Genomic DNA, 12645 nt, shown 5'->3' with positions numbered 1-12645 from the left:
AACTCCTTACCCAATAATTTTACCTGAATCTCTATTAGGAAAAAGAAATACTAAGGGCAGTTAAATCGTATTTCTGACCTTAAGGTCCATTGACATCATTTTTGCGGTGAGTATTTAAAAAACAATACAGATCAGAGTTTACAGGGTTTAACTCAAAAACACTTTCAGCATCCCGAACTACTTTTTAACACTATTTTCTTCTGAGCTAATCAAATTTAATAAGGAGCTGGACTGTAAATATTAGCTTTGTCATTCACAGCAGCTGTTAGATTCTCTAAGCTGTGCATGTTTTTTCTCTTAAGCACAGTTTTTTGGAAGTCTAATTTCCGGGTCCAGAACTGTGAAGGCCAAGCTGCCAACACCTGGGGTGAGTGCACCAGCTGACTCAGCTACAACCAACTCTTTGACCACAACTTATACCGAGTGCACCAAGCCTGACCAAGTCCAACTGTAGTCACATCAGGTCTTATTTGCAAAGCAACGAGTGTTGCAAGGACAGAATTCTGTTCACTGTCCTCTCCAAACAAAAATAGCTTAACAAGATGGGGATCCCACAAATCAAGATATTTTTTTTTTAAGTATGTAGCCTCACATCAAAGCTCAACACAAAAAGACAAGCAAAAAAGCTTTCAACAGGGATATTTGAGAGGTAAGCGCTGGTAAGATTATTTAAAACTAGCAGAATAGCTTAATGCTAACTCTGAAAACTGATGTGCTGATTTCTCTCACTTGTGCTTCTCAACAAACACATTTTATCTGACAACTAAGTAAAACCTTAACTTTAAATTTATTATATATCAACCACTGTACACTAAGTATCTTTAGAATAGGTGATGTTAGCTAGCTAAGAAGTTTTTATTCATGAACTTGTATTATAGATAATAAAAAATCAAACAAACATGAAACTAGCTTAATATTTTTGTGTAAGCTAATTTGATACTATAACCTTGTCAGTTACTGTACAACTAGCCTCATCTCTCAAGTAGCTGATGTAAAACAATCCTTGAGTTACTTAACGTAAAACTCGCCTTTGAGCTCCTGAACATAAAGCTAGCCTTGTGTTTTTTAGTTAGCTCATGTGGAACTGGCATTGACTCCATAAGTAAACTGATGTAATAGTACTAGTTTGTCTTTGAGTTAGTTAAGGTGAAAAATGCCTTTTTGCCTTCAAGTTACCAAACATAAAGCTAGCTTTGTGTCGCTAATGTTAGCAAAAAACCAAACCTTTTTGTTAGCTTTGTTAGCTGTTACACTTTTGTAAAGGAGATCATTTTGAGCCAATAATCTTATGTTTGTCTGTCCCAACCCCGTGACAGCAGTTAAAATGCCTTAAATATAACAATGTTAAAGAGTTAAACTATTCACTGATAGACTCATTTGCTCTTTTAGGGCTTTTAAAGATCATAGATTAGAATTTATCTAAGTCTTTTTCATAAAACCTCCAACCAGGCTCTTAACAAAACAAAAAAACAACACGGAAAGCAAATGTAATACACATAGAGCCAAAAGCATTCAAAAGAGGATTTGCTTTGCTCTGTCACCCTGGCAGGTGCCAAAACATTATTTATGGGCACCAACCTTGGTGCTCCAAGAGCTGCTTCAGTGTCTTTTAAGGGCACAGCCTCCTGTGCTCACAACTACCTTTAAATCCCCATCCAGTCAAAAAAAAGAAGAAGAAAAAGTTTCTGGAAGGTTCCTCTTTGCTGCACAAATCTAGGGAATACAGTGAGAGCAACAAGACCCTCCAAGAATCACTTGAGGTATGTCATTATGTCACCCACAAAGGAAGCTCTATTCCATTTAGGGTCGGAGCCACGGGCCATTTGGCCCACACACGCAAATCACACAACTTCCAACAACCATAGTTACAAATATAGAGTCCCATTCTTCTTGAAGAGAAATGCAGAGACTTTGACCTAGGCGCAAGGATGAAAGGGAAAGGCCACCGCAAAGCAGGGACCCCCGGGAGGCAGCACTTGTTGATCCCTGGTCTCTGAAGCAAAGCGCTGGGTCATTCTCAGTGTGTGTGTGAACAGACAAATGTCCAGTGCTGACTCATGTTGCACAGGAGGGGAAGCTTGTCATGTGATTGTAACCTCAAAAGAAAGCCTAGCGAGGCAATGTTCAGTCTCACTTTTTGACAAAGACCCTAAAAAACATGCTATCACCACTGGCTGTCACAGAGAAGTAAATGTCAAGTTTATTATGCACGCACACACACCCTCATGGAGAATAGAAAACCTATTCCAAATCTATTTAACCAACAGATTTCTCCAAAATCAACAGACAATTTTGACAAACTCATTGGTTTTACTTCAACAATTTTCACGCTGATGCTCATGTGCACATTAATGTGCCACTTTATGATTTCTCCCTAATATTTTAACAGTGCAATATTCAGGCCCACATTTGGATACTGTCCTGGAAAGAGCTGCAAAGCCTCCAGCACTGTCCACACACACACACATACGTCCCATGATTACAGTGCGGACATGCTCAGCTGGGCTGTATGGTGGCCAGGATGTTTTAAAGCCCAAATCACCTTGAACTGCTATTAGCACCTGTCGTGGTCATTTACGCACGCTGACAGTGGCATCCCGCCCCTCTGTTTGAGACCTGGAATCCTGTCTGCAGGCCAGACAACTGCTTTGTGCGCCACTTTAAAACTCTTCCTCAGCTCCTGCTGTGCTGTTATTTAGCATGTGTCAGCTTTTACTCAACACGGCCTGCATGAAAGATGTATGACAGGCCCTGAAGGAGATAACATGTCAAAGTATCCTACTGAGCTGAGTGTACTGATTTTAGAGGTTGGTTCAATGCAGGACTGATAAGCTCTGACCTTTGGGGGATGACACAGGCTCTATTATAGTCCAGACTTAAAACTGTGTCGGAAAGGGAAGATATTTACATATTTAAAAATGAATTTTGTGAATATTTTTTTAGAGTTGTTTATTATTTATTTTCAGTTTGCAGACTGCCTCCTATTTCCTGTAAGACAAGTTCATAACTGTAAGCTCTTCTCTCTTTCTTGCATGTAATTTTACCACTATCACCCTCATCCAGCCATCCTGGACCTGCATCAGCATCACCGCTAAAATGGGCAGACATTGTACACACCCCAACATTTATTCAAACATGGGATTCAAAAAAAAAAAATTCATTGTTTTTTTTTTTCTTCTCATCGATATCACCTGAGACTCAACTAAAATCTCAAGGATTTGATGAAGCTTGTTTGAAATTTTACACAAAGACACACACGTTGGGTTTCATTAATAAATTTCCTTTCATACAGAAAGACAGGTTTAAAAAAAGGCATTAAATGCCCTAGTGTAGTCTGATAATTTGAAGTATTTAAGTTAAATAACAGCGGTCTTGTGGTGCGTCAATCCACAAACGCATCTTTCTCATACTGAAGTGACGCGCCCCCCGCTCATGTGTTCAATGACTGGATCTCACAGTATGATAAATTTCTACCTACCTTTATACAAACTGCGAGAACAAGCAGTCCACTCGCCCACGAACAGCTCCCTGTCATCTCTGTCGCGCTTTAATTCAACGTGGACTCTCAAACTGTACAGAGACGCTTCTGATTGCCCGCTCTCTGTCCCGGTCTGGCCAGTCACTGCTGAGGTCTGCTCCCCTTTCCGCGCTGCGCTCCAGCCCCGGCTCCGGTCTATATACACAAACAGACAAGAAGGTAAAAGTCAGCCAAGAACGGCCGGAGACGACATGACACTTCACCGTCGCTTCCAGATATTTTGTTCCCCCAGCGAACACGTTGCTGCTAAATTTATGTTTGCATACCAGGCGTGCGTCAGGAAAAGGGGCTCACCCACCTTACATTCTTAAAGAAACACGCTCCCGGGCCGTTACGCGCTGGCAGGCTGCTTGGTGTAAAGACAAGCAGGGTTTGAGTGATGCTCAGTGGATTTAGTATTGGTCTTATTTTTAAGGCTGACATTTGACAGGGTGTATGCATGTCCAGCCTTAAACACGGGGTCAACAACACTGTTCTAAACGACTTCAGATAAACAAGTGTAACTTCTCCTCAGGATTTCAGCTGATTTTCATGACACCTGAACTTGAAATCAATTATATTGTATCAAAACTGAAAACGTACATTCTAATAGAGCAGTTTTTCTATTTTAGGAAAAAAATATGATATTATAACTTCACCTATATGGCAGAGACATTCAAGCCAGCAGTTGGTATAGGTCACGAATGACAAACATAGACCACATCCATGAAAAGCTAAAAAAATAAATACATAAATAAATAAATAAAATAAAATAAATAAATAAATAAAAGCAAACAAACATATATCCAAATTTCAGCTTCCAGTGTTAAAAAGTGAAGCCTTAACAGAAGTGCAAAAAACTGCAGTATCTTAAGTGTCCACTTGAGGTTTTCCACCCAATTGGGCTACTTTTGATGACATCTGGAGGGGAAAAAAAGGAATTGGGTATATAATATTTGGGCTGCTTTTGCAAACATCTGGCGTTTTTTTATATCGTGGAAACAGCACAACAAACTGTTATTTTATGGTTTAAAAACAGTACAAATACAAAATTCAGAATACTTCATTCACTCGTATTATATTTAATTAAAAACACATTTATTTGCAGTGAGTTATTCAGTCGCTATCAATGTCGCCGTAACAACGTGACTTCACATCAACAAACTAGCATAGTGCGCCGACACAGAAGCCTGAGGCAGAAGCCCGCGTGCTCAACTTGGGCCTGGCACTGGGATACAGGAGGTGCATTTTTTCCACATTTTCTGTGACATGCACTGTCTTTAATAATACAACTTGCCATTTGGGCTTAAATGTTTAATACTGTAAATGCCTTTTAATCCATGTTTATTAAAATATCAAATGTTTTCGTGTGTAAAACACTATTGGGCGTTTTTTTGCGGAAGTGGGCGGGTTTTGGAACGTGATTGGGCGGTAATAGCTCAACCACATCTAGCAACACTGCACATTAACACCAATGTTCAAGTTGGACGTTTTATGGCATGATTAAATGTTTTCACAACCTGGTACAAAAAATAAATATTATAACCCATTATTTCGGTAGCTCTTCCATTGGTAAGATATTAAGATGCTGAGTTAGTATGATTAGGCATTAGTAGTAGTAGCTTTTAGCTGAGAGGCTAAAGACCTGACTTAGCGCCATTTCTAACCAGAAGTTAGGTTGAGTCATCATTTCTACGACAGTGAAGCTGAAATCAATGCATAACATTGCTGAAGTTTATTTCATGTTAAGTCTATAGCTTTCCTGCAAAGCTAACATATTTTCATAACACGTCACGCTTGCATAACTTCTGAATTCCAGACATTTTTATAATAATGTTTAACTTGTAAATAGAGTCCCTGGCCAGTAGGAGCCTGGTCACCTCCATCCCTGTTTGTAGCTAGCTTAGCTTAGCATAAAAAGTAGCCTGTTATCTCTGTTTTTTGGTCTTGTGAAATCAACCCAATGTTTGTCCCACTTTCATGTATCACCTAGCTTGCACAAAGACTGATGTGAGGGAAAAGAGATGCTAGCTTGGTTCTGACTCACAAAATCCACCCAGTAGCTCTGTTAAACAGGCCTGCCCCAGTTAGCTGTTTTCACTTTCTGTTAGCTAACCTAACAAACGTATCGTTTCCATTTCAAGCTACCAACAAAAGTAACAAAATCCTCACAGCGGCACAATTTTTTCGCCTAAACTCTGTCCTCACGCAAGCTAACGTCCAGCTACATCATTTCCTGAACAGATGTGAGATTGTCAATTATTTTCTTCCTGGCAAAAAATTTAAGTAAATGTTCCCTGATTCACAAGATGTTACCATTTAATGTTAAATGGTCCCTTTCTTTAAACCTCTCTAAATATCCAATAACATACCATTATGTTTTTCATTGCGTCAAATCAAGCTGGCGGAGCTTTATCTCCAAGAGCTTCTAGGCTGCTTTGTGAATTACTTTTGGAACTGATCGGCATGAGGAGGACAGCACAAGAAAAAGGACAATTATCTCCTTCAGTTGGAACCACGTCTTGGCAGCCCGGCACCACTTGAGGATTTCACTGCCGTCTTCACAGCTTTAGCTTTAGTCACAAGTATGAAATGCATTAGTCTTTCAAGTTAAGCGCCCGCTGCTGCCAACCATGTGCCATTTAAGGTCAAGACGAGTTTTATCAGAATCAAGCTCTGACTGCTTATGAACTGAGATCAGCTTGAGGGAATGAAAAGTTCTTGGCCTTTGCAGCCATATGATTGAAATCTGCTGTTGTTTCTGATTTACCTTGATGAGACCCATGTCATTCCTTTTCGGCTCCAATAAAAACTGCAGTTCACTGTTTTTGTAAGAATCTTGTTTTTCGTGCAAATGCGTGAAGGTCTGCGATGTGTCTTTGGTTCCAAGCGGCTGTGTCCATAACAAGGTCAGTCGCTGGCTTGACTTGATGTGTTTTACTTTTCTGAGCACAGAAAATGAACAATAAAACAAAGTAAATGAACTGTAAAAACAAAGTGTAACTGAGAACTTATTTGGGTTGATTCTATCGTGTTTGGAATAAACTTACATTTCACATCGCTTTTTTTAAAAGGACCACAAAATTTCCCATCAAATTGAAAAAGGAATTTTGTATTGCAGTGTAATTAATGGCAGGGGTTGGTAACTCTGCTTCCTTTTGAACCCATACCTTCATTAAAGTAATAGTTCTTTGAAGCTTGGCCAACAGTGGTCGGGCATTAGGACTTGCTTGTCGCTTTTGAAGCTGTCCAGAGCCACCATAATAACAATGTTCCTTGAAAATGTCATCTGTCCTCAGCCTGGCTCAAAGGACTGAGGGAGATACCCCTCAAGAGCTGCACAATAGTGCAGGTATGTATGGTATGAGCTACCTGAATTGCTGCCTGACACGCAGGCTTGGATTCAGCTTAATCTCTATTAACACACTGAGCACAGGAATGTAAATGTTTATTTCCCCAGGAGAGGAAAAAAAATCTTTACCTGAGGACTCAAGTGGGGGTTGGAGTCATTTCCTTTCGAGGGTAGCTGATCATCCTGAGTTGCTTCTTAAAGACTACCAGCTCGTGCCACCCGGCATGAAACACCAAGTGTCTTTAAAATAGCAAAGACTTCCAGACCCATGTTGAACTTTGACCACCCCCCAGCACTCTCAAAGCACCACATACACCCCACAAAGCTGAAGTAAGCAGCAGATAATGCTCTAAGACATGAATAGTTTGCATTCACAGTGGCTGGTGATGCATAGCTAAGCCACGTCCTCAAATTACAAATGCTGTTGCTCATATTGATGGACATGTTGAGCGGGATCAGTCGCTCCAAGCTCCAATCAGTGCAGTTACAAAAACACTGCCTGGAGCACAAATGTATTTTTAGGGGCTCTACAAGCTTAAATAGCATCTGTCAGTTGTTTGCACACCAGATCTTACAGGGACTTTTCAGTGCGGGGAGACAAATAAGAGGTTGAGGCAGAAGCTAATGACAGTCTTTTAGCTGTGATCTTTTGTTTGAATGCAATGATGGGAGGGATGGCAGAGCTCAATGACACTGTTTTCAGGCCCTTTTCTAGGTTACCACCGCTTTACTCTCCAGTTTCTTTACATGAGCTCACAGGCAGAAAGGTATGGATTTAAAGGAGCAAAATAGGGCCACAGTATGTACTGTACATGTGTCGGTTTCCTAGCTAAACATACTTGGAGCAGGTCAGTGCCCCCCACATGAGTAACCTAGTTGTCTCCCTTTGGCTGACACCAAACATAGCTGTTTGATCAGTGATATTTGGCCTGAAAGTCAAAGCACTGCTTGTCACATGCGTTCAAAGAGAGGGCAGGAATTTGCCAGATACCAGCTAAAGAACATGCCCTTCAGGGGGGGACACCAGCTAGCTTGTTTTTGCATTAAACAGACAGCTAACACATTTCTGAGACACACTTTTTTTCCTTCCAAAGAAAATGAAATACAACTCTCATGTTGGTCAGTTAAATACGAAGCTGCAGCCAGACGATGGTACGCTCAACTAACCAAAAAGATTGGAAACTGGATGAACCTGGTTCTTTCCAAAGGTAACAAGAAAACCTTTCAAGTGCACTTTTAAAAAGCTCAGAAATGTGCACTTCAGCCAGGAAACAAACAACTCGTCTGGTTCTATTCCCTCAGAGGAAAAAAACTTAGGTCACTGCAAACGGATGATGAACAAGGAAATAATAACCCAGCACAAAAAACACAATTTGTCATATTTAAGTTTTGTTTTGTGTGCATGACAACAGGATGTACACAACAGGATCACAATTATCTCCTACCGGACAAAATCCAGGAAAAGGCGTAGCAGAGGGATGGCCAACCTGTGGCTCGCAAGCCTCATGTGGACCTTTGCCTTTTGGTGTGTGGCTCTTCAATCCATTTATAAAAATATATGTATAGTTATGAGTAGTGGTGTGCCGATCAATCTAAACTATTTATATATTTATATGGATGCCAACGATGAGATCAGTAGGGATTGATACTTAAGTTTCAGTTTCTTTTCTCTAGTACGAATTGAAACATACCAACACAGTCAATCTCGCTTTGAAAATTGGAAATGTATTGATTTTCATTTTATGTCATTTTGTTTATGTGTGAGAGGAAGTGTATTTGTAAGACCTCGTGTGTGACGTGGTTCTCTGTAGTACCACGGCCATTTTTTGTGCCTCTTGGTCTCTAAATGGTTAGCCACCCCTGGCGTAGCATCATACATGTGGTCTTACACAAACAGCAGAAAGCTCCAGTAATGACTCTAAAAACACCGGCTTAAAGCCTAAAGAACAGGTTTTTGATATTTCACCAATACGACATTAGCTGAAGATACTGGCAGGAAATGAAAAAAAAGTGAAGCATCATCAAAGTGAGCTAAATCTTTGCAATCCAAATTCTTAATTTACATTTTTTAGGGCTATTTTATTGCAAAGTTTCTTCCCAACATAACAACTTTAAAAAAATGACACACAGTAATGTGGTTTGAAAAAAAATCTGTAATTTTTTGACACTTTCCAGCAGCAGAAGCAGGCTACTGCCAACGTTAGCTTAGCTTCTTTTAAGGTGTTTGGCTGTTTTTCATCTTTTTTTTTTCGTTACTGTGGTGTCTCAATTAGAACATGGAGAAAAATGTGTCTGAACATGGCAAACTTTTTAGTCATTATACTGAACTCAGCTTATTACCTGCTAGCTGTTGCACTTTTAGAAGTGGTATCCATGTAAACATCTAACTTGTGGCATTGCACTTGCTTGTTTCTCAACAATAAAGCATTACACAAACAAACTCCTCTGAGTGTTGTGGTGCCTTGTTATTAGTTTGTGTCCCCTGGCATGTGGTTTACGCCACTTGATTGCCTCTCTCATCTGTCCCTGATTGCTTTTACGGCTCTGTGGAATTTGGCACACTATCTGAATGTGTTTGTGTCTGTGTTTCTACGTGCGTCGGCTCATGCTGGAGACTCTAGAGGAAATGAAAGCTCTTGCCATTGCTGGGCCACAGAGTCCTGGGGAATGCCAGGCTTGCTTAGTGTTCAGGAACCTGTATATCTGTCAGCGCAGATCTGTTTCAGCTGCAGGCATCGCTTTCCTTCAGGCATGTCGTGTCCACTGCGGACTGTCTGAGGGCATCATGCCACAAACCACCAGTCAGAAATGTAGACAGTGGGCAGCACACGCTTCACACTGTTGCCAGTGATCAGTCAGATTGTCTGAAAACTCAAGGGTGAAGTATTTTTTTTCTTTCTTTCTTTGGGGAAGTTTCTAATTACACATAAATCCTAGCTTACATCTAAAACCAAAAATGCTGCTGGTTAAATATTCATAGATTCGCCCAAATAATTTCATGATTAGATAACTGGCATTGAGTTCCACATAAGGAGATTAAAGAATCATACTACACTGATCCTGGATTTCCTGTCATCTAATAACAAAGTTAACCTGAGATATCTGCTGTATTCCATCAGATTTTCCATGGATATAACAGCTCAGCCAAAATCAGAAGAAAATAATCGAGTTGTTGGCAAGAAAGACGAGTACAAGCTGAGGACACAGCTATGTCTCAGATGTGGGCATCTATTGTTGCAGTAAATCTGCTCCTGGCAGAAGAGCTGAGCAGTATTATTGAGGGTTCAGCATCTCTCGTAAGACGTTTCATCAACAAAGATTGGCAAATAAATTCCTGAGCATGTTTTGGTTTGTTGGTTTTAAAACCCCACTGTGTTTGCCTCCAGAACAAAGCAGAGAAGTAGAAATAATAGAATTAAGTTAATGGTTTGAATTTGGGTGACAAACTTTGCCACATTCACAATAGTTACACATTTCCATTCGATTTAATTTTGTCTCCAAAATGACTGCCAAAGAGCTTACTGAGCAGATACTGCAAATGATGTTTGTTTTAAACAGTTTCAGGTCAATTAGGGGGCTAATCCAACATCCACAGCCTTCTGGCTAACTGTGGCACATTCACAGAAATAACGTTCAATACGCAACATCCCTGCAAAATCAAAAATTTTTATTCACTGTTTTGAATTGCTCTGTATGCTAAGTATTTGCTTTCAAAACATTTTATGAACAAATTGTAAGAAAAATTGTGCCCTGGCCAAAGGGCTACCTTCAGTTTAGAAAAAAAATGAAGAAGTGTCAAAATCTGCAGTTTGTCAAGTGTCTGCTTGAGGCTGACTCTGGAAGTTCTGGAAACCACACGCACCAAGCCAAAAAAAGCAGTTTTCACAGCAGAATTAAACATGTTTACAGCCTGGTACAAAAGACATTTACTTCGTGAATAACTACTATCTGTAATGGCACACACTGTAGGGGGAGTGAATTTTTTTCTAACTTGGCAGCTTAAAGGAGATTAAGGATGGAAGTTTGTCCAATCAGACACACAGCTTAGTTGATTGATGGGCCTGTGCCCTAAAGCATTTAGTATAGAGGCTCAAAGCCCGCCTCATTTCCATGTGGCCCGGCTGACGATTTGCTTCAAAACTCTGTTTTAGAAAAAGACAGGTGACATTAAGGATACTCCTAACAAGGGGTGCACCGATCACAATTTTCTGTCTGATCATCAATCTTTAAAGGTCCCATAATCTGCTCCTTTTCTGCAGTTTAATATGGATCATTGATGTCTTCATGAAATGGTAGCAACATGTTTTGGTCCAAAAAGCCAATAAATCAAGCACAGCAGCATTGTTTCCAGGCTCTCATAGCCCCTCTGTTCAGAACGCTCTGATTTAGTGGGCGTGTCCGTCATATGTAAATGAGCCACCGCTGATACCCCCACGCTCTTCCGCGTCACTGAGAGCGGCGCTACAAGCTCCGAGTGCACAATGTTTAAACAGCGAAGCTCGTTTACTGTTACATTACAGTCTAAAACAACAGGCAAACCGCAGCTAAAGTTAGCATCCTGAAGCTAACACAGAGACAGGGGGGACACTGAGGAAAAGCTCTTACATCTGCTCCACAGCACACAGCATTTAAAATACTCACATTTCCAGGGTCTGAGGTTTGTTGGAGGATGGTTGGTAATGTGCCTGGATTCAGGACCAGTCTATTCTCAAGCCCTCTGTTGTACTGTCCAAAGTTGGAAAAGCAGTCGGCCGTGAAGTGACTAGCACACACATGCACAGTTTTACTGAGTGTAGCTGGCATATTTCCTTGATAAATGAACTCTAGCCACTTAGTCTAGTCTTCTTCCAAGATGGGAAGCTTCTTCATTGAACTATGTGGCTGTTTACAGCCAAAAACAAAGCAGTGATGGCTCTTCAACTTCGGCATTCTCCTCCTCGCTGCTGGTGAGATTTCTCTCCAGCAGCGGGGAGGGGGTTTGGGGGTATCTGCTCCGGACCAATCAGGTCAGGCTTGCTCCTGATTGGTCAAAAAAGGGAATCGCTGACGTCGGCAAATCCCCAAAATCCAAACAGCTCGTTTTAGGTCAGGATTTTACATTCACAAGCACTACTAAGTACAGGTTTTGTCTTTAAATATCACATTTTGTGGGCTGGGAGGAAAGCAGAAGACCCACAAATTTCACTGAAAGACTTAAAGAGATTTTTGCATAATATGGGATCTTTAAAAAGCCTGACTTGCCGATACCGATTTGGGCCTGTACCGATTTTTATTTTTTATAACTGACAGCATATACCTTCAATGTTCCAATTTTATTTCATTGAAAATCATTGAACAATACCTGTGAAACAATAAAATCTTTATGGTTTAACTTTAAATAAAGTTTTCATAGTTTTAGGTCTCAGAGTAAAAAGCAACAAAGGCTGGCTTTCAGACCTTCCTGGCGAAATATGAGATCAGTGATGAAGATCATATGTAAGAAAGGGCCGATCACCGATCCCCCAAAATTTAAAAAATCAACACTGATTGATTGGTGCATGTCTACTCCTAACCATTGTTGCGTGAAAAGCTGACACCAAAAGTCCCGCCTCCTCTTGGTTTTGACTGGTCAGTTTGGGATGAGTAACACTAACCAGCAAGCTTAAACAAATAAACCATAGTCAACTGAAAAAACTGATGCAGGGGCTTCTTTGTTAGTAAGAGTACTGTAATAGTACAGTTGGCACTGCCAGTGAGAAAGAAATGTTATGAGTGAACAGAGGTCCTAACAGAGTTT

The 12645-nt window shown here is 40.5% G+C and overlaps 1 protein-coding gene across 2 annotated transcripts in view; it reads right to left on the bottom strand.

Annotated features, from left to right (window-relative positions):
• adamtsl3 (ADAMTS-like 3) overlaps positions 1-12645 on the bottom strand; it is a 143972-nt gene that overhangs the window by 120445 nt on the left and 10882 nt on the right. The window contains exon 2 of one of the 2 annotated variants that reach the window (XM_074662003.1): positions 3479-3673. In XM_074662003.1, coding sequence (XP_074518104.1) covers positions 3479-3535 — 57 coding nt within the window. In that variant the 5' untranslated portion in view covers positions 3536-3673. Of the gene's footprint in view, positions 1-3478; positions 3773-12645 lie in introns of those variants that run through there. The other variant, XM_074662002.1, reaches the window with a different exon arrangement.

The sequence above is a fragment of the Halichoeres trimaculatus genome, unplaced genomic scaffold, assembly GCF_033239565.1.
Source record: "Halichoeres trimaculatus isolate MK-OKI-2021-1 unplaced genomic scaffold, fHalTri1.1 fHalTri1_scaffold_22, whole genome shotgun sequence".
Classification (NCBI taxonomy): Eukaryota; Metazoa; Chordata; class Actinopteri; order Labriformes; family Labridae; genus Halichoeres; species Halichoeres trimaculatus.
This window is presented reverse-complemented; position numbering and strand designations above follow the sequence as displayed.